This window comes from Styela clava, chromosome 6, assembly GCF_964204865.1.
Source record: "Styela clava chromosome 6, kaStyClav1.hap1.2, whole genome shotgun sequence".
Taxonomy (NCBI): Eukaryota; Metazoa; Chordata; class Ascidiacea; order Stolidobranchia; family Styelidae; genus Styela; species Styela clava.
Window position 1 is genome coordinate 13,065,929 of NC_135255.1, and position 22,321 is coordinate 13,088,249.

General features: G+C 32.6%; 2 protein-coding genes across 2 annotated transcripts; one reads left to right on the forward strand and one right to left on the reverse strand.

The window, feature by feature from the left end:
- Positions 1-496: 496 nt before the first annotated feature.
- LOC120331579 (uncharacterized) lies at positions 497-16,257 on the reverse strand. The gene is made up of 15 exons (XM_078113937.1): positions 13,502-16,257; positions 13,299-13,387; positions 12,786-13,049; positions 12,048-12,147; positions 11,378-11,452; positions 11,029-11,128; positions 10,109-10,240; positions 9,578-9,674; positions 8,584-8,713; positions 7,662-7,704; positions 5,707-5,877; positions 5,130-5,222; positions 3,834-3,928; positions 3,122-3,358; positions 497-2,566 (listed from the first exon to the last, which is right to left on the reverse strand). Exons 1-15 carry the CDS (start codon positions 13,621-13,623, stop codon positions 2,461-2,463), a joined length of 1,854 nt encoding a protein of 617 aa, XP_077970063.1. The 5' UTR covers positions 13,624-16,257; the 3' UTR covers positions 497-2,460.
- A 484-nt stretch (positions 16,258-16,741) lies between these two features.
- LOC120331935 (unconventional myosin-Id-like) lies at positions 16,742-22,304 on the forward strand. Its single transcript, XM_039399118.2, has one exon. It carries the CDS (start codon positions 16,883-16,885, stop codon positions 19,904-19,906), a length of 3,024 nt encoding a protein of 1,007 aa, XP_039255052.2. The 5' UTR covers positions 16,742-16,882; the 3' UTR covers positions 19,907-22,304.
- The last annotated feature ends 17 nt before the right edge of the window (positions 22,305-22,321 follow it).

Sequence of the window (22,321 nt, forward strand, 5' to 3'; positions counted from 1 at the left end):
GCGAACACGTAGGCTACTACTTCTTTTGACAACACCTTTCAATCTAGAATCTTAAGTAAGATTTGTTTGCTCTCTTGATTCTGTAATCAGTTTTATTTCTTTTTATCGTATGTTATGCTGATTATGAAGTCAAAATAAACTTATACTTAGGATAAAAACAACAATAATACAAGACGTACGGTGTCTCAAAAATGTCACATGTGGCACACCAAGACGTTAATAGCGTAGAGAAGACAATTGTTTGCGAATTCGGTGAATCGGATTCTTATATGGATCAACCTCCAATGTGTCTCGTCTATAATGGACTATTTCATATTTGAATTTTAATTAAAGACCATCTCAACAATATAACCTCCGAGTTGTGAAAATGTTCATAGTCCTTTAAAACTGCATTAATGGTTGATAAATAATTTATTTGAGTACATACGCTCTGATATGACGTACGGCTATGCGCAATCCTACAAACTGGCCATTATGTGGTGTTAAATCTGATGTATTGAAGCACAACAATGTATTTATTATGCAAACATCTAAAAAAATGAGACAAAACAGTACAAAACTAGTTAGGAAATAAAGACAGTAATAAAGGTAAAATTCAACATATCTCAGATTTATTTCACGCAACAATATACATGAAGGCAAAGTTAACAAGTGTTAGCAAAGCTTAATCGATCTTAATGCAAAAATTATTCGTGGCTTCAATACTAACAGGCAAATGTTGAAATACAAAAAATACATTTGCCATATACATAACTTGGTATTTATTTTTACTAACTTACAGTGATATACCAATAAATATGAAAGCAATGTATTTCAGAAATCTGACTAAAGGTAGAATAGGATATTGTTCAGTTACGATACCGAGGAACAAAATTGGCAAGAATGATTTTATAATTAGAATTCATAAAATGTCTATGGTTGTGGTTAGCCAAATTTAAGTTAAATGGGCGAGGGAGAACTCAAGCAAAAGATTGAAATATTTACTGAAAGGAAAAGATATGTGTTTTCATACAATCACGGCGTTATTCATACAATTTTTAACACCAGTCGTTGAATTGAGATACTTGTACGTTATTATTTAGGTAAAAATACGAGTCATACGAATATTAGTTTGAATGAATTGAATAACAGGTTTTTTCTTAATAATTACACCAAAAATCAAGTCATAAATAGCACACGAATATCCAATTGCTTTGACGAATGATCAAAATCAGAAACATTAAAGACTTTAAATAGAATTGGCAAACAATTATACTAACATAAGAAGCTTTAAAATAATGTATGCAATAATAAACAGAAAAGCTAGTGAAGAATTTCGCTGTTTGATTAAGTTATATCTTGTTTTGTCTGAAAAAGTTAGACTATGATCCAATGAAAGCTTACAAATATACTTGCTATTAGGTGAATATATTTGCCATTCTTATTTATCTGAAGTTTTTTTATGGATCGCTAGAAGAAGTCAGTTATACTAGATTTTATATCGGTCAGTTGTACCAAACAATAAATAAGATGAAGGTATGTGTTATTTTTTAGTCTTCGAATTGATACTGAAAGACATTATGTGCAAACCGAGAGAGGTTAAATGAAATAAATATAAAAATATCAAACGATCATGTAACAATTTGATAATACAATAGAATCAAACTTCAATTGAAGGATTGGCAAAGACCATGGCTATTTTAAAACACAATATTGCACTGATTTTCAAGTACTTGGTTTGTGATGTTCATTTTATACAGTATCAGGTAAATTTGGCAACACAGTGAACATAAAACAATAATGCAAGCAGCATAATACTAAAATGATAGGTAAAAGTTTTACTGAATATATTTTTTTAATATATTGTTAGGTATAAAAATAATTTTGTGCCTTTAATGAGAAATCGGTCATTTCCAAATGCAAACGTTAGATAAAATCCAGAGTAGGGCTATCATCCCAGTTGTTATTTAAATTGTCTACTCTCAATAGGGCTCCTGGCCTGCGATATATATAGTGAGATTTTCATGAGAGCTAATCAAGAAAGCTAAACAAAAGCTTATCAAGAGGTATTTTGTGTAAAGGTATATTCTAGCCTAAATGAAAAATAGTGATAAATGAATCAAGATCGGTGTAATATTTCAAATGAAACCACCGTGACCAAATCCTCCTGTCAAAATTAACATATCATCCAGTAGGTCATAGCTTTGTATAAGTTGAAATTCTCAATATTGTAAACATGTATTTATTATGGGCCTTTTGTAATAGAGACTATACAACAACATTATCTTTGATGTCTCGTCTAATAAAACCATGATATATGGCTAACATGTTCTCTATTGAAAATATTATTTTGAGATCATTTCAATTTTTTCTTCCAATTTGGTACCCGTATTTGAAATTATTTTATAAAGTTTAGTTTGAACTTTCCTCTTGGTGCATTCCTTTCTTTTATATTAATGCTTTGTCACCATTGATAAAAAATCAATCTTCTTTCTGCTGAACTTCTTCAGTCCTCCCTTGATTTAATAACACAGCTTGCGTTTGTGAAATGAGTTTTCTACGCAGAACTTTTACCAACCTTTCCAATCTAAAATAAAATATGTTTAATATAGAATTAAGCAAACGTACGGTAATAGATATAATACAACATATTTCAACATGTTATACGACATAGAGCCTCAACTGAAGTGAAAACATAAAACCTTATTGGGACCTCCTAAAGTATGCGCACAAAGATGGCGCACAACCTGAACTCAGGTTGTGTACCAGGTTAGAGTTCAGGTTATGCGACATCCTGGTGCGCATACTTCAGGAGTACCCCTCATTGGTATGAAAAACCAAATTGAGAAAAGTTACCCATTCTTGAAATGAGGTTTTGGGCACTACAAGGGAACCTTGTAACATAGAATATGAGTAAAATTGGAATATTTTTTGAAAATACTATGCATCCATGCCATCAATATTCGAAAATAAATAATTATATTGAAAAAATTTTAGCACAATATTTGATAGGACTGATACATATAAAATCGTAAAAGTAGGCCTGTATGAAACAGCCAAAACCTAGTATCTGTTGCAATACTAGAATTTGTGAGTTTTTATATAAAAAACATTCATAATTAAAAATAAATACATGACTTACTTTCCACATTTCTCTCGCAAATATTTTAGATCTCGATTCAATTTTGATTTTTCATTTTGAAGATTTCGATTTTCTTTTTCAACCTCTTCCAAGCTTTCATGCAATTGATGATTTTCAGATAAAACTTTTTTTGTTTGTTGTGATCTCTTTATAGCATCTTCTTTTATGTTTCCCAGATATTTATGATACCTTTCTACCAATTCTCGATCTTGCGCAAGAGTGAGGGATTTGTGCAAACTGAAATATAGATTATTAATTGAGATCAATTATTACAGAAAATGGCAAGGTTATTCATGGTTTGGACTATGAAGTACAAACCTTAACCAAGTATGCAGCAAAACAACATGTGCAATGATTTTAACACAAAAAGAAACAGTTTAATCATATTTCGTGATGAGAATCTATGGATATCTTTAAAGCTTGAATTCTACGCAACAATTATAGAAGTGCACAGAGATACTGGTTGCAGAGACATTGCCTTATTTAATGTTCAATATGTTGCTATGACAACTTTAAAGAATTTGGAGAAGTACTTTAATGAAAAATCACTACAAGTATCTTAATATGAATCAACCAGTGTGGGAGCCAGTTTTGTTTTGTAAACACTACAAATTTAAGCTTACCGGTACAGCAATGGAATCTATCACAATTTTAACCCAATGAATGGGGTTCAAATTGAAGCACAAAGGGAACAAAAGATTCTGTAAGAAACCTGTAATAAATTCTCAGCATTTGTATTTCCTCTTCAGCATCGCTCAATTTAACTTGAGTTTGTTCACATTCTTCTTGAGTGGACAGAACCTTTGCCTATAAAAATATAGATTATGTTGTAAGCTTCAAAAATGGAATAATATAAACATAACATGGTTGCTAGCTGAAATCACTGTTATATATACATAACCACAGGAGTATTTGGGGAATTAAGAGTACCAAAACCAAACGATTTCAAAAATATGAAGTCTATTCCATATTAAGAACCTTTGCAAGCTTTAAATTTACCTAATATTCAATGTCTCTTACGCATTCTGTATTACGCCAACTAAATCATTATAGTATGTAAATATCAATGTTTATTAGTGAGCTTTTACTCGTAAATGTTATTGAAAGTGCTTTTAAACAATGGCGTTTTTATGTCTGTGACTGTAACAAGTAGTTACTATAGAGCATAGGCTATGTGATTTTGCTAACAAAATCCCATCATACCATGCATGACTACCTGCACCTACCCTCCTTATGTTGATATAATAGAAAAATTCCATTTTATCAGAAAATAAACAGCGAGCTGATCCAGCATTTTATCTATGGCCCATGTTCGCCAAAACTATATTTCTGGCACGGTTATAGAACTCAATAAAAGCATTGTGTCTAACAATAGGTGTGAATTGAGATTGGTTATTCATTAACAAACCACTAGAAAGTAGATAAAGAAATGTCTGTTCATACATAAATTTAATGATGTTGATAAATGCTTTTATTGACTGGAAGTTCTATTTAATATTTAATCCAGAAGGTCAAAAGTCATTATAATCTTTTAAACAATTGTTGCTAGTATTGCAATCCTGAACAAGGCTCTTTACAAGCAATCACTCATTTGTAACAAACTTCTGTGTTTATAATCAATGAACACAGGGGCTCTTCAAACTGGGGTACTGGGTACCCCAACTCCCGATGGGTCTCGAAATGGCTAAATGTGGGTTGATGTGAAATTATTTAATAAACCTATTTTAAAACAAAATATTGATCAAATGTGAATTATTTTGCCGAGTACGGGGATCCACCTTCGCCGAAATTATGCCAAGATTAGAGCTTTTGTGCGAAAAGATTAAAGAATATAAAAGGACAAAATTTATTTGCCGCAAAGTACAAATACAAAATAATAAAAAAACATCTATATAACTTTTATTATTGCTGGGATTTCTTACAATTATATAGTCACTCACACACAAATGTAAAATTTACAAGATGATATAACTTCATTTCATATTGAAATAAGTTGTTTACAACATACTGTTAAAGTAGTATTGACTGAAGTATTCTGAGATTTTTTCAAATTATTCAATTCTTCAACACAATTTTGAAGTTCCTGATGAAGGGAGTGACTCTAGAGATAAATATTGAATATTAAAATTCATAATAAAGACTACTTTTTTGAATTTGATAGGAATAGTATTGCCAGAGTCACCCAGGTTTCAATCGGCACTGCGATTTGAATTCATCTAGGTTTTAAGATTCTGCATTTGTGATCATTTGGAACCCAATCGACCCATCGAAGCAAAACTGATTATTGATGCAATATGTCATCATATGAACTTGGGCTGTGATTGGAATTTATCCAAAATCTTATCAAAAAACTGGGTAACAGAGTCACAGTAAAGTGTATTGATATGATTAACATATAAAGTTCAATCTTGTTAAAACATATTTCTGTCATAGATTGGGGTTAATGAAGGTTAGGGATACAAAACTGATCTAAGTTACAGAGTACTGGCTTCATATTCTCTAGTTAGAGCTTCTTAAGTGAATTTTTAATACCGTGTTAAATTTAAGATATGGCCAACATTTTCTGTTAGGTTAGCAGAACTCACTTTAGCTATGGCATCATCTCTCTCTTTCATTACAACAGCCATTTCTTCAGCTGTGATACGAGCTTTTGCATTTTTCAAATTATTAATTCTTTCGATTAGTTTACTTCCGTATTTTTCAATGACAGTTGCCGAGTCTGCCATTGCAATTTTATCAACAATATCTGCAATAGTCTGAAACAAAGAATGACACATTACTAAGTGGGATATTGATTGCTATGAGTCACATCTTCCATCAAGTTAATTATAACGAAGTTTCTTCGTTTTTAATTTTCTTCAAAATATCTTATATTAGAATTTTAATGAGAGACAAGTGAGTGGGATTGACTTCAGTAATTTGTAGAATAAAACTGTTTCTGTTCTATATCTTTCTAAATTCTGATTTATGATGGACCAGAGATCAGAGTTGCAATAATATGAATGATTCTTTTTTGCAGCAAAGTGAATCATATTTTTGATAACTCATTAATTATTAAAAATACCTTTTTCCGAACATCATTAGTTTTAAGTTTTTGATTAAACTGGAAATATTTATTTTTGGAAATATGTGAATTTTTTCTACACAGCAATGGCAAATTTTGCTTCGATTTTGCTACGAGTGTATCCTATACACTCCAGCCAAATGCCTTACACCTCTTATTACCCTGCACAGAATCGCAGGTCCAAATAATGTGGGGAATAACTATGTGCGATACATTTACTGGACTTCTCGCCATTGTAGGGTGGTTCACGTAACCCATGGTCCATCAGTCCATGTACATGAAACAAATAACTGGGTAACTTTCCCCATACCCAACACGGGTAATCAGACAAAAGGCCATAATTCGCCATCTGATTAAGCTGTTTTAACAGCTTTCCGCTATTCCAGGATTAATATGATAATCCTATCTACAATTAAAAATAAGAAATAAATAATAAACCTTTTTAGGTGCTCCCGAAGTATGCGAACCAAGATGGCAGACATCGGAACGTAACATGGGTAACAGGTTAGGGTTAGGCGATAATTTTTTTCCAATTTTCCCTATTTTAGTCCTATTATCAGTTCGAAGACTAGCCAAGAGTCTCCCGTAGTATTTATACCTAAAATTATGGCCTAACCCTAACCTAGTACACATATTACATTCCGATGTCAGCCATCTTGGTTCGCATACTTCGGGAGCCCCCCTTTTTATCATTGGGCAGAGGGAGTGTTTCATTGACTACAGTTTTTCCAATAGAACAATTGTTTAAATTTAAAACTACTCAAAGGTGGGCTATATTAAAATAAGTCATTCTGTCTTATACCCATACTTGAATGTACGTAATTTTCTAAATACTTGGATAGTAAAATAACAAGTCGAATCAAGCCCCTTACTTGTTTTTATCTGATGCTATTATGTTACTTTGTCATTATGTGAAAGCGTTTTGTGGAATCAATACATTCCAGTCAGACAATCATAATAGACTAAATAGTTCAAATTACAATAATAATCTGTAAGTACTATTCAACAGTAACAAATGTAAATAAAATTAGGGAGGGTTCCAGTTTCGAAAAAAAAAATAACAAATTTATTACTAGTTCTTATTATTGTGTTGTTCTAAACCATATATAGCCTACCAAAGCATTGGATGAAGCACAACTTTTTAAACTAATCATTTAAAAACAAAATTTAACATGAATTACATTCAAAAGAGCTGTTTTTTCAAAACCAGATATTTGAAATAATTGTTCCTAAAATCTTCTGTTCCCTTTTTTATTTTCTCATTTGAGTTACAACTTTTGTCAATTAATGAAATATTCTGTTTTGTGTATCTCATAATTTTGGCGCAAGATATTTCATTCATTATTTGAAATTGAAAGGGACGCAAAATCACAAAATACATTTTGAAACTAATTATCTAGTTAGGAACCCCCTATATTTCACAAGTTACATTGGGTATATCATAAGGTTTTATCTAAGAATCCATAACAATCATACCTTATCACTTCCGTGAGGATTCAAAGTATCTTTCTTTTGCAAACTGAAAATTTGAAACAAAAATGTATATAAAGCGTTATTCTGTTGAATTCAATCCATTAAACCTATTTTGAATGTTGTGTATATGGATCAATGAATTCAATTTCTATGTCTTTACTTTTTGCTAGATAGTGTCTGCTTCTATTGTTCATAACAATAGAGGTAGACATTACTTGCTGCAATTTCGCGAGCTGTAGTTTATTTATAGTATGTATAGCTGTGGATAAGCCACATCAATTTAACATGACACGCCAGACATAAATCTAAAACATAACGATAACATCCAAAATGCCAAATATAACGCTAGTTATCAGCTGTGGTGCACGCTACCTATTTGCTGCAGTCATCTATAATGTCTGAAGCAAAACAAAAAAAAAATTGATTATCACTTTTTTAGCACGAAATAAAATCCACCATTGTTTGGTAACCAAACTGAATCAGGTAATTCTGAACTTTAGTAGTTACCATATTTAAAGTGTCCGCTTGTTGTGAGTGAGTGTCTGCATGTTGTGAGTGAGTAACTGCTTGTTGTGAGTATCTGCTCTTTGTGAGTGAGTATCTGCTTGTTGTGAGTGAATGTCTGCTTGTTGTGAGTGAGTGACTGCTTGTTGTGAGTGAGTGTCTACTTTTAGTGAGTGACTGCTTGCTGTGAGTGAGTATCTGCATGTTGTGAATGAGTGACTGTTTTCTTGTTGTGAATGAGTGAGTGTCTGCTTGCTGTGAGTGAGTATCTGCATGTTGTGAATGAGTGACTGTTTTCTTGTTGTGAATCAGTGAGTGTCTGCTTGTTGTGAGTTAGTGAGTGTCTGCTTTTTAGAGTGATGATATGTAAACAGCTCACAAGAAAATGATAGTAATATTTCACACAATACTTCAATCTTACTGTAAATTTTTCATATGCATTGCTTTTGCTCTCATTAATGCTTCATCTCTATCTCGTGCAGCAATATTTAACCGTTCCATCATTGCATTTTCACGTAACTTTTGAGCCTTCTGAATCTCTTCAACTATGACTTTAATAAAAAAAGATATCCACAATTAATAACAGTAGACATTAGAACGCTTACTAAGATAATAAATATTTTAACTGAAATCTAAAATTTTGAAAATTCCTCAGAAAGTATAAAACACAACTGTATATTTTCGTAAGTAAAAGTTTGTTTTGCAGATGGGTGATCAACATTTCTGTAATTATGTATATTCGATGCTTTTTGTTTTAATTCGAAACTTTTCGGTTCCTAATTTTCTTTCCATTCATGTTTCTTATTGTACTACCGGTAACAATTGTATTATTTTGGTGGTTTCAGCTCGATAGCGCGAAAAAGCTGTTTTGAGAAAATGAAGAGAAACCAATTTTTTCGATATATTTAACCACACATTCAACCCCTAACTTTTTATTGCAATACTTCAGTAAATATGAGTATCGAATTCGGCCCTTTCACAAATATTAGGATAGGATAGGATTTACATATTTATCCCGGGGGAGAGGAAAGCTGATAAACGGCTTATCAATATGGCGAACCACGGCCTCTCGTCCGGTTACCATTCCAAGTCGGGTATGGGATTAGTTATATTGTTTGTTTACGGAAGCATGGACTTGGTGGTGGAGGAAGCTGTAACCGACCAGCGGTTACGTGAACCACCCAACGACGGCGAGGAGTCCAGCAATCCTCTCGCACATAACCATCCCTGAAACACTTCAATACAAAATAGACATAAAAATTTACTTGAAAATAAAATCAAAACTTTCAAGTTTAGTTGAGAAAACAAGCGACTCAAGAGCAATTTCGGGCGACTCATTTTCGGGTTGCAACCCATATAAACACTATTCTGTGCCATCAGTATTTAAAGTTCCAGTAACATAATGAACAACCTACCAGCAATTTTTCCAGTCACCTGATCATGATTTTTCAGTTCAATTTTACACTGAAGTTCTTCAAGATCTTTCTCAAGGGATGACACCTTGCTTGTTAGCTATAATAGAAAAAAAATGTAGTTGAAAATTTAAAAACTGTTCTGTAATATTCTCGATTATTCTGAATTTTGATGAACAACAAGAAAAAGGTGTATTTACTTGTGATTTGAAGGTATAGTCTACACATAATTCTTGTTTAATTTGAGATTTTGAATATATTTATTGTGATTAGATGATATTTATGAAACAGCAAGAACTTTATTCATGTTAAAGCATTGCATAAAACAAACAACCTGCTGGAAAAATTAGTATTGTGCGTAGTTAAGTATTGTGGAAATGTATGCACTGAATGCAAGAATACAGTAGCAATATTGAGTGGTGTACATAACTTTCTTCGCACTAGTGCTTGCTCGCGGAAGTATGACTTTGTTTGAAAGAAAAGTTACAGAATAATATGTATAATCAGTGGGATGCCAGATTTTTGAGTTACAACCTTGCTATTTTTCTTTTTTTCATCTTCTAACAGTTTTTGTAATCTTTTATTCTCTATTTTAGCTTCTATTTCAGCTTGTGATGGTTGTACATAAGATTCTTCACTTCTAGATGATAATAATTCATGCTGAATCTAAAAAAAATATTTTTGAGAAAATATTATTTTATTATCCTGACCACATAAAGCATGTTAATGACTGTATTGAATGAAAATGAAGATTATAAGTATCATACTGAGGGATAGAATAGAACAAAGGAACGATCATTAAATTGAATAACTACAAGATATCGACTATCCGTTATTGAGAATATATCACATATTAGTAATATCCAGAAAAAGTTGTGAAAACCCAGAAATTATTTCATATGAGAAATTTTTTTTTTTTTTTTCGAAAATTCAACCTTGTCAAATCTAAACCATGATGTGCGTAATAGTTATTACACAGATTTATCATGTTTCATTATTGAATGCAATTTACATTTATTAATATCTTTCAAAATTGAAATTAACTGTTTGTATTTTGAAATACCAACTATTAATTATCCTTAAGATATCCCTAATTAAATGATAAAAATTCAAATTTATTTTGCAAGCATTTCAACTTTTCATTGAAAGCAATAAACCAAATCATTTTAAACTCTTATTCTGGTCAATGGATCGCTGGTTTGTTTGCCATTAAAACTCATTGACGAGATTTCACAATGAAAGAGATGGTGGTAAAGTATCATCGATAACTCTTGAAACATACAAAGAAGTGGCAGCTGAGCACAAGTAATGATATAAAATACTTTTCAACGCATAAGTGTTAACAATACACAGATATTATACGATGTACAATAAGTAACATATTGATGCCATAAACATTATTTAGTTTGGTATAAAGTATCTTTCTATGATAAAACATATTTTAATATACTAACCGGCTTAAAGAACCTGTCATTTTGACTATGTTCTCTCTCTGCATGGAGAAATTTGTCTTTGCTTTTCCTTTCTGGCCTTGCTTCATTAAGCTGTTTTTCTCTGTTAAGGAAAATGAGGAGATTTAAAAATGTGCTGATGGCAATGTATTTATTACCAATACATTTCAGTAACAAATCTAGACATTAATAACCAGCTAGATAATGTCAGTTTTGAAGCAAGCAAATTTCTCATTGAAAGTAACACTCATTTTTTTTGATGTTTTTTATTTATTTTTTATGAATGCCCATATAAAAATAGTGAAATTTGTTGGTAATCAAAAGTGTTGAAGGTAACATTTTAGTACTGTACCTTTCTTTAAACAGTTCTGGATACAAAAAAGAATATTTTGGAGTTGAACTTCTAGGTGGAGTCATCGTTATAGACCTAAACAGAACATCTGTGTTATTATATAACACATACCGTAAGTATTTTAGGATGCTTTAAGAAATGGACCCTCTTCATACTGATGAGTTGGAATTTCACAAAAATGCTTTCACTGCATTCATCAAAGCATCAGTTTGGTTGAATTTAGGTGTGTGAGAGATCAGTACATACCAATTAAAATCTACCATTGCAATAGAATTAATGATCAATAAATATTTTCTATATATATATATTATAGATTTCAAACAGAGTTAATTTCAGGTTGTTATAAGTGGAATGGCTGGTCTAACTAAATTACCGGTAAACACAATCAAAATTTTAAAATGTGAATCAATACTCATGAGATTAATATTTAAACCTAAATATTTGAATATCTTTAATACAACTCACAAGTAGGCAAGTGAAGTTAGTTACACCCTACATAATCATTCAAATAATATGGAAGAAGATGATATATCTCCACATTGATTTCAATGTCATGTCATTCAAATCATATGTCAAATATTAGTGCTATTTACAAGTCAATAAATAGTTCGATGATTGCCCAGACAAGACATCCCTAATAATCCATGAGTAAACAAAAAAGTCAACATGCCGTTTCTCAGGTGTATCTGATCGATTTTTCAATGGACTTGTCTGTTTCATTGTTGATGCTTGTAAAACTTCCTTGAGCATATCATCCCTTGATAAAGGACCTAAATTTTAACAATTAGTTTCATATAATTGCGAAGGTAAGGTCACAAAGGTCCTTGGATAACATAGTAATAAAATTAAATATAATTGAAGCAAATAATTGATAAATGCTGCTATTAATTCGTACAATCAAACAAGCTTACATAACAATTAGAAAAACAGCAAAATCCCAATCAAAACTCAGTAACAGGGTAAATAGTGTCATCACTTTTATGTATGATATAGAATAAATAGGCTATGAAATATACTTCCAGTATCGTGTTTATACAAACATCATTGTAATGACACACAAAATACCATCAACATTTATTTTGGCAAACCTAACAATGACAACAAAAACCATTAGTCATGGTGTTGACAGAAAAAGTTATCCAGTAACAGGTCAATTGAATTCAAAAATGTAAAAACTACACTAACGAATGAGGATATAGATCAAAAAATTGTCCCAGAAAGGATTAGCAAAATTGCTGTTTCGGTAAATCAGAAAATTTTTTCAAAAACGTTAACACAATGTGTCCCAAAATGTTTATGACGATTTATTTTCACACTTTTGCTCTGAACAAGGCTGATTGGGAAATAACCTGTTCTTATACATAAAGTGCACAAGAAAAACTCCCACGGCGATTGTATATTGAAATACCTGAATTGTCTTCTGCTAAAACATTTCTCAGGCAACCCCATCTTTCATTCATTTCATCCTCGTTTGATTTATTGGAATGACTTTCATTAGTTTTATTGTTTTCTACAGGTGTTGAAAATTGATTGATGGATTTGGCAGGTGCAGGTTTACTTTGACTCTGATATGTTTCAAATGGTTTCGTTGCTGCAGCGGCATAACTCAGTGATGCTGATGAACGCAGAGATGTCAGAATGCTGTCATCTATGGTATTTTCCTCAGAATAGTCTTAAAATAATAATTGGTTCACAATCAAAAACAAAAATTATTGCTTAACATTTTGTGTTAGAAAATTTCATTTACATACTGTGCAGCAAAATAATAAATATACAATACATGGCAAAAACAGATGTAATGAATTAGCACAGTGCAATCTTGATATTGAAAGTTGTGTGTCCATGATTACCAACTAAACAATTTTCCTATAACAATTGATTTTGTCACAAAATCTTTTGCAATGAATTACGACAGCATTACCTTCCAAATATTTTGATATGTCGTCATCATTCAAGTCTGAACTTTTGCTATTGTGATGTCCGTAGTCATGGTCTTTCTCTAATGCTTTCCTGAATAACAAATATTGGTATATTAATTACATCCATTGATCACAATATTTAATAGCTTAATACGACTTTATAAAAATTAGACTATTATTTCTATTACTTTATCTAAAACTATACCTTTCCAGGCTGTCAAGTTCCTTTTGCAACTGGATTAACTTGTCATCAGCATTTACAACAGCATCTCTTAAATCTGACAAAACTTTATCAGCATGACCACTGTAATCTTCAATACCCTCCATCAATCTGATTTTTAACCATCAAATCAAGTGACAGGCAAATTACAAAATTAATTGCATTTTACCAAACCAGATGTTAGAAATTATGAGCTGCTAAAAAATCAAAAGACCAGCAGAGGTTTAGTCCACCTAAACATCAAATATCTATTCTAGCAGATGCGATGATCAAGTTATATATATTTTTAGTGCTATTGCTGTAATTCATTCCTTTCTTAAATATTCTGTTTCATTCATTTCCCATCGCTTTAAAAACCAAATACCTTATAAACAAAATATGTTTACTTTGGCATATTACCGTAATTTGTATGTCGATTATGGGCATCACCGTGTTTCTGTAAAATTTCGTCAAAAATAGTAAGCTTACTCTAATATTTTAAAGGAAATAGAATTCCCAAACGCAGAAACAATATTTAATTATAAGTGCAACAGTGAAAAATAATAAATAGTTTTGGGTGCATTGCAAAGGAATTCGGCGTTTGAAGTGATCTTTTGGGCAGTAAGTTTCTGATAATAGTGGTCTTGTATTACGTATATTAAATTAGCATTTTGATAAAGCTGAAAAAGTCATAACGGTAATTGGCCCTTCAAAATAGCTTTCTTCAAGCAGATTCCTGGCAGTATTTTACGTACTTCATTTAATTTGTGAACTATTATATAACGGAAATAACACTCTGAATAAATAATAACGTAATAAATATGACACTGTATAACTTTACGACCCGATTTCATCTGTTTCTCCAAAGCGATTGTTTCGCACATGCTCACGCTGAAAGCAATAATCCCTCTGTATTGATCACTGATCTCTCACGAAACTGATCCTGTGAATAGCGTTGTTTGTTGCCTGGCGATATCACATTGCGTCGACGAAAAGGAGCCGGCCATGGGAAAACAGCTGACAATTTCAATCGTTTATTATTACTGCTAAATGTCATGTAGCAATAAAGACCTATCTAACTACTCGTATATCAAAGAGAAAATTTGATATAATAATCTGTAGATAGGTCGGGCAATGGTGATAAATTTATCGCTATCAAATGAGGCCATAATATATGATCTATGTTCTCTAATTTGGTGGTTTTATAGAGCATAAATGTATATTTTAGGTCCGAACGTTTTTGTACCTTTAGCCGTTTACAATATAAAATCTTGCTGATGTGATGTGAAATGAAAATTTCATTTATATCTCGCGGGATAAGACAGATATGTTTCAATTCTTTTATTTCAATTTTATTGCCTTATATGCACATATTTTATAATTTATATGCTCGAATATCATGCTCGAGAAATGCAGCGCAGAATCTCGCGTGGTGTCACCATTTACTTCCTAGCTGTTCTTAACGGCCTTGCGTGATCTATCGCAAATATTGGAAGTTTGCGTAACTGAGTGTATGTGCAAATACGTCATGTGCCGGCTGCGCGTTACGCATTACGTCACCTAAAGGCGGCGGATGTTATGAATTATGAAGTAGGCGTGATGGCAATGCGCGGCGCCCGAGGTGACCTATTGAAATAACAGTATACACTATGCCTGGGCTTTGTAACGTTGTATTCATTACCTGCGAATAGATTATTGTAGTCTATATAATTTCGACTCGATGCGTTGTTGTTCTAGTATTATGTCATCCTTTGATGCGCCTAAATTAGTTTAAAATTGCCGCTCTAGGCAACAGCGACAAAGCGCAGATCAGCTCAGTAATTCACGTCGTGTTTGCCGAGTTGGGCGTAGTCATTGCGATACGGTACCGGTAACAAGTCCAGGGATAGACCAGGTTTATTATCAGTTGTGCTCACCCATATTTTTATGTTTAAATAATCTAGAAATAATTAATACATAAAAAGGGTCAGAAATATAAATTTAAGCTGTCTTATATTAGACTTTCAGACTTTATTATTTTGTTATTTTTAATGCTGTAATGTTACCGTAAGTTAGTAATTTGGAAAGTTCAGAAAGACCCAATTTGAAGTTTATATTTTTTTGGAATTCGGAGATGACATAGTAAGTTATATCAAGGATACTGGTACTAGTCATAGGTCAGTAGGTAGTCTACCATAGCAATATGAAAATGTCATTGAGTGATCTTTGTGTGTTGTTTTGTAACTTGTTCCATGAAAAGACTGCTTGCACAGTACATGTTTACAAAGCACATTGATTTTGATTCTGCTAAAGTTTGAAAGTCGGGGCATTTATCTTCACGGAATGCTCTTATCATATTTCATTTCTTGTTGTTTACTTTACCGCTGCCTTTATTTTTGTTGTTTATCGTCCAGTATCACATATTGTACACCGCTTGTTTGTTTTTGTGCTCTACTCTTATCATTATTTTCTTGTATACAATATAGTAGAAATAGTAGCGCATGTTCAAACCTCATACCCAAGTGTTAATGCCCGAATTATCGAGTGGAAGTGGTGACTCCTCTACGAACCATGGGCCGGGGCCACGGCCCATCGAAATGGGCCTCGGCCCATCAGGCTATGGGCCACGGCCCATCAAGTTGTGTAAAGGGATAAAATAATAAAGACTAATAAATATGTAAATCCTACCCACTCCCTGAACTCATAATAGAACTATTATGTCTGAATGTGAAAAATCTGAACAAAATTTTGTCCTAACCCTAACCTGGCACACATACTTCCGTGTATCCTTTTCTGTAGCTTGGTATTTTGCTTTATTTTTATGAAAAGGCTTATCGCAAGTAAAAGGTTTGGTGGCATGCTGCAATTTTTTTTTGGTTCCAATATTGACAATTTTGTAAAAATTGAAAATTTTGGTAAGATAATTGAATTTTTTCTGATGGGCCGTAGAGGGGTCACCACCCCTGTAGGAATTAGCTTTCATTCATTTTTTTCAATTTACTTTAATGTGTTATTTTCTGTTTGGGGTGGTACGTGCATCAGCATGTTTTGAATCGTTTGTAGATTTTGCCTACCTTCCTGATTTTCTGTATATTTGTTTGTTTTGCCCCGTATTGCTTCTATGTTTTGTTGTAAGGGAAATTCGAAATAAAGTCATTTGTTGGACGATGTAGGTTTTGGCACAGCAGCATAGTGCGCTAGTGTATGTACTGAAAAAAGTGCATTTAAAAAAGGAAGAAAAATCCTGTAACTCGTCCTTAATTAGTTTTAGGTTCGCTAGCAATGACATAGTAATGTAATTGACAAATATATATTTCTTAGATTAATATTTAAGACTACATATTTATATTTCATTTTTATTTGGGAACCTGTATCAATATCTCCTGCTTTTTGGAATCTCTCAGCACCATGAGTTTTGAGGGACCAGAATTCGGGAAAGGAGACTTTGTTCTCCTGGACGATTTAACCATCGAAGAGTTCATGAAAAATCTCCAACTACGATTTGAAAAATGTCGTATTTATACTTATATTGGAGAAGTGGTTGTGTCAGTGAATCCATACAAATCTATGAATATTTACTCCCCAGAAACAGTGAGAGAATACAAAGACAAGGAATTTTGGGAACGGCCTCCTCATATTTATGCTCTCGCAGATGCTGCTTATCGCACTATGAAGAGATATCTAAAAGATACATGCATTGTGATTTCTGGTGAATCTGGAGCTGGCAAGACAGAGGCATCTAAAATTATAATGAATTACATTACTTCTATCACAAATGCATCAGCTCGTCATGAAATTGAACGAGTTACTGGGGTCCTGCTAAAATCCAATGTTGTTTTGGAATCGTTTGGTAATGCCAAGACAAATAGAAATGATAATTCTTCACGTTTTGGAAAATATATGGATATCAACTTTGATTTTAAAGGTGATCCTATTGGTGGACACATCAATAATTATCTTTTGGAAAAATCAAGAGTTGTTCATCAACAAATTGGAGAAAGGAATTTCCATTCTTTCTATCAACTTCTAGCAGGTGCAAGTGAGCAACTGATTAAAGAACTGCATTTAACAAGAGACCCATCGAAATATACTTACACTAACCAAGGTCAATCGAATAGTGTGAGAAACGTTGATGACAAGAAAACACACAAAGAGGTTGCTGCAGCATTGAAAGCTGTTGGTTTCAAAGATGATGAACAAAAAACACTTTTCAAAATTGTTGCTGCAGTTTTATTCTTAGGAAACATTGAATTTGGAATGTCTGGTGAAAATGTGATTGTCAAAGACCGCAATTCAATTAAAGCAATCGCCAATTTGCTAAGTGTAAGTGAAAAAGAATTGGAAGACAGCTTACAGAGTCGTGTTGTTGCAGCAAGAGGAGAAGTCATTGCTAAGCTTCATGACATGACAGATGCTAATCATGGTAGAGACGCTTTTGCAAAAGCAATGTATGAACGAATGTTTTCATTTATTGTGGGCCGCATCAATTCAATCCTTGAAGTAAAACAAGATATTGTAAGATATGGTAAAAGTACACTGATTGGGGTTCTTGACATATACGGCTTTGAGATCTTTGACAACAATAGTTTTGAACAGTTTTGCATTAATTATTGTAATGAAAAATTGCAACAACTTTTCATTGAGCTCGTGTTGAAACAGGAACAAGAAGAATATTACAGTGAAGGTATAACATGGCAAAATGTTGAATATTTCAACAATCAAATTATTTGCGACTTGGTTGAGCAACCCCATAAAGGTATTATTGCCATCTGTGACGAAGCTTGCCTCAATGTAGGAAAAGTCACTGATTCAATGTTTCTAGAAGCAATGGACAACAAGTTAAAAGATCATGCTCACTTCACGAGCAGACGAAAAGATGCAAAAAATAAAAATCTGACTCATGATCAAGATTTTCAGATTCTTCATTACGCAGGAGATGTAAAGTACAGTGTTGAAAATTTCTTGGACAAAAATAAAGATCAGCTCTTCCAAGATTTCAAAAGATTGCTGTACAATAGCAAGAATCCCACCATAAAAGAAATGTGGCCTGAAGGTGCACAAAGCATCAAAGAAGTAACAAAAAGGCCTCAAACAGCTGGTACCCTATTCAAAAATTCGATGATTGCTCTTGTACAGAAGCTGAATTCGAAAGAACCTTATTACGTTCGTTGTGTCAAACCGAATGAAGTGAAATCGCCAGTGCAGTTCAATTATGATAGATGCAAGCATCAAGTATTATATCTTGGATTGATGGAAAATGTTCGTGTTCGAAGAGCTGGTTATGCAAACAGACAGCCATACAGAAGGTTTCTACAAAGATATAAAATGCTGTCTTCTTTCACGTGGCCGAATCATCAATGTGAAACTGACAATGAAGCAGTACAAGCTCTAATAACTGACATTGAAATTGATGATGATATTGCGTATGGAAAAACAAAAGTTTTCATTCGAACCCCTCAGACCCTCGTCAACTTGGAAGAAAGAAGAGCGATGTTAATTCCACAGCTTGTCATTCTCCTACAGAAAATGTGGAGAGGTGGAATCGCTCGTCTAAGGTATAAGCGTACTGTTGCTACATACAGAATCATGAGAAGATACAAATTATACAAAATGCGATGCTATTTGCTGGAAATGTCTCAGAAGTTTCAAGGTGTTCTCAAAAAGCCAGATCTTGGGAAGGGGATTGTCTGGACTCATCCACCTGCTGGCTTAGAAGAGCTTGTTGACCACATGAAACTAATCCACAAAAAATGGAGAGCCGGCAAAATTGTCAAAAGGATTCCGCGATCTGAATGGCCAGCAGTTGAACTTCGTTGTGCAGCTTATGAAGCTTTACATGGAAAACGTACCAACTGGCTACGAAAAAGGAAATGGGAAGGTAACTATCTGGCATCCCAAACTGAAAATCAATCGTTAGCTGCTGTGTTTTCGGCAAAGACAAATCAACTCAACTCAAAGTTTCACTTTGGAGAAATCAAGTTTTCTTCTCATGTTCGTAAGGTTAACAGAAAAAATAAATGTGAAGACAGAGCCCTGCTTGTAACAGAGAAATTCATCTTCAAATTGGATCCAGGTAAATCATACAAACCAATGAATCGAATCCCGGTGGATAAAGTCACAGGAGTTAGTGTGTCTAATGGGACTGATCAACTTTTAATCATCCATGTTGATGGCTCAGATGATTTGGTTCTTTGTATTCAGAAGACAAATCCTGAATATGACGATCGTGCTCCAGAAGCGGTAGGAGTTTTGGTCAAGCTTGTAAATGGACATTTGAGAAAGCAGTTACCAGTCCATGTAGGATCCCAAATTCAATGTAAACTTGGTGGGAAAACCAAAACAATATCTATTGATGGTAAACCTGGACCTACTCATCCCAATTTTAGGAAAGTGAATAATGCTTTATTTACTCTGTCTGCATCAACACAATGAGAGGACTTTGGAATGTTGTGATTCAGCCATAGCTGTTACAATGTATTGATCAGGTATTCACAAACTGTTTTCAAAAGCTTGTAAGCATAAAATGCATGCATGAAGAGTAAAGAATATGAACAATATGGCAGCCCATGCTGTTAATCGAAAACATCATATATTGTATGTCTTCATAGAGATATTTGTCGACTTTATATCAGAGCCTAGTTAAATTTGGTACCATTTTCACAAGGGTAGACGATGAAAGTTTTGAATTCCTTGTTTAAAATACTGAAAGAATTGAAGGGGCGATACTTTTCTACTTCATATTTGTTTGTTTTTTGATGAAATATAACTGGCCATTTTGATGACGATATCTCCTAATTAGCATTTTATAGAATAATGTATGTAGGTTTTTTTAATTGTTGTATCATATATTGTCTAATGTCTTCATAAAGATATTTGTTGACTTTATATCAGAACCTAATTATTAAATTTGTTACCATTTACACAAGGGTAGCTTCGAATTCTTTGTTTAAAATACTATAAGAATTGAAGAAATGATACTTTTCTACTTCATATTTCTTTGATTTTTGATGAAATATAACTGACCATTTTGCTGACTATATTTCTTAATTAACATTTTATAGAATAATGTATCTAGGTTATTTTAATTATGTTTTAATTTTAACGTGTCTAATTTCAAGAACTTTTTACATATGTGTGTTATTAATTTCTATCCTGAATGTATGCATTGCACTCTAAATTTCAAATTTTGTATATACTATGGATGTTTCATTAACTTTAATAATATCTAGCCAATGGTTGATCATGTTTCTATTAAATGCTTCTAATTATGCAGTATAAGTATTTTGCCAATGTATAAATTCGTATTCCAGTATTTCTGGGCCAAATAATTGATTCTTCAAGTCACTTCATGACACATTCCTCTGGTATACTGATGACTAGCTATGCCGCGCACGATTATGTAATATTTCATGATTCATCACCAAAAAAGGAATTAATAATTTTATGCATTTCATCATAAAACGATTGAATCAAAATAATATGTTGCAAATAGTTTGAATATGGAAAGAGAACAACAGCTGAAATTGACTTGACGGATTATAATGGCTTTATAAATTCACAAAATCATGTCCTGATTGATTTTTAGTCACGTTTTGTTGTTATTTTGATATTCAGTTTTGATTTATGAAAGGAAAATATGCCAGTCTGTTACTGCATATAGAATCTAACTGGAAACATTCAATCATTTTTTTTTTTGAATAGATTCCCAATTTGCTTTTTTCTCTTTTCCTGGGATAATTAGCACACACAAAAATATAAACCATTTCCTTTGGGAAGCTGCACTATGTAATAGGCCAGTCACGGATATGTTTGATTATGCATCTGTACATATTATAGTAGAATATTAGGACACCAACAGTGCCCTATTTCATATTTTAATTACATGATGTTTTTTTTTTTCAGTAGATATGCTTGCTTAAGCTCACTCTTTTTATTGTATAATTTCCACAAATTTGGTCATGGGTTAGATAGATTGAGTTCATGGCACTTACATGTTTCATAGATAACACTATTTCTTATTTCACAATCCAACGTCAAGAGCAAATTTGTTCCTATTGATAGTACCATATAATGTGATTATGCACGCTTAATAAGTAGTATGTATATTACAGCATTATATTTTTATATTGTTATTAAGATTACATAATATGAAATGAAGCAAAGCAAGTTTTTGTATATAAATAAAATCTACTGCAGTCGAATTTGAACTGGTAATTCTATATTCGTACTCAAATATTGTTTTGTATAACTCTATCCCATTCATTTAACAAAGATACAATTCCAGTATTCATTTTGAAGTTGTCCAAAATTTATTATGGGAAATAAGAATAATTCTATAGCCTACAAAATGGTCTGTGACTATCAATAGCGCGATTTGGCGCATATTTTGTCGTCGATAAAAATTGAGAAAATTTGTTTTCTTTTCTGCTAGATTCTAGAAATCTAATATGATGGTAATATGTTATCCTTATTTTTCAAGCCATATCACTGTTTTGTTTATTCAAATGCCTTTATGACCAATAATTTCATATGTTCAAGAAACGTTACTCAACATCAAAATATTTAAAACCACCAAAAATGGAATGGTCTATTTCTATCCTGTGCCTAGTCCAATTATAACTTAGATTGCATGTTATAAGTGAATCATATCCGTGACTTGAGCCGTGATAAAGTGTTAGAGGATCGATCGTGTTCTTATAAGATATACATGTAATTCCATTGATCAGTTGAATTTGCGCTTATACTGTCATTGGTATGAATTGGCTTGCTGTACTTTGGAAATTATTATTATATATTCATCTTGTAATAAAATGCGCTGGAATTTCCATTACTCTTTGTGATTGTCTT

Coding starts and splice junctions, on each gene's coding strand:
- LOC120331579 (XM_078113937.1), bottom strand. CDS start 13,623: ATGGAGGGTATTGAAGATTACAGTGGTCATGCTGATAAAGTTTTGTCA. Junction 12,148..12,785: donor TTTAGCAGAAGACAATTCAG/GTATTTCAATAT, acceptor GTTAAAATTTAG/GTCCTTTATCAAGGGATGAT. Junction 9,675..10,108: donor AAAAAAAGAAAAATAGCAAG/GTTGTAACTCAA, acceptor TTTCTATTATAG/CTAACAAGCAAGGTGTCATC.
- LOC120331935 (XM_039399118.2), top strand. CDS start 16,883: ATGAGTTTTGAGGGACCAGAATTCGGGAAAGGAGACTTTGTTCTCCTG.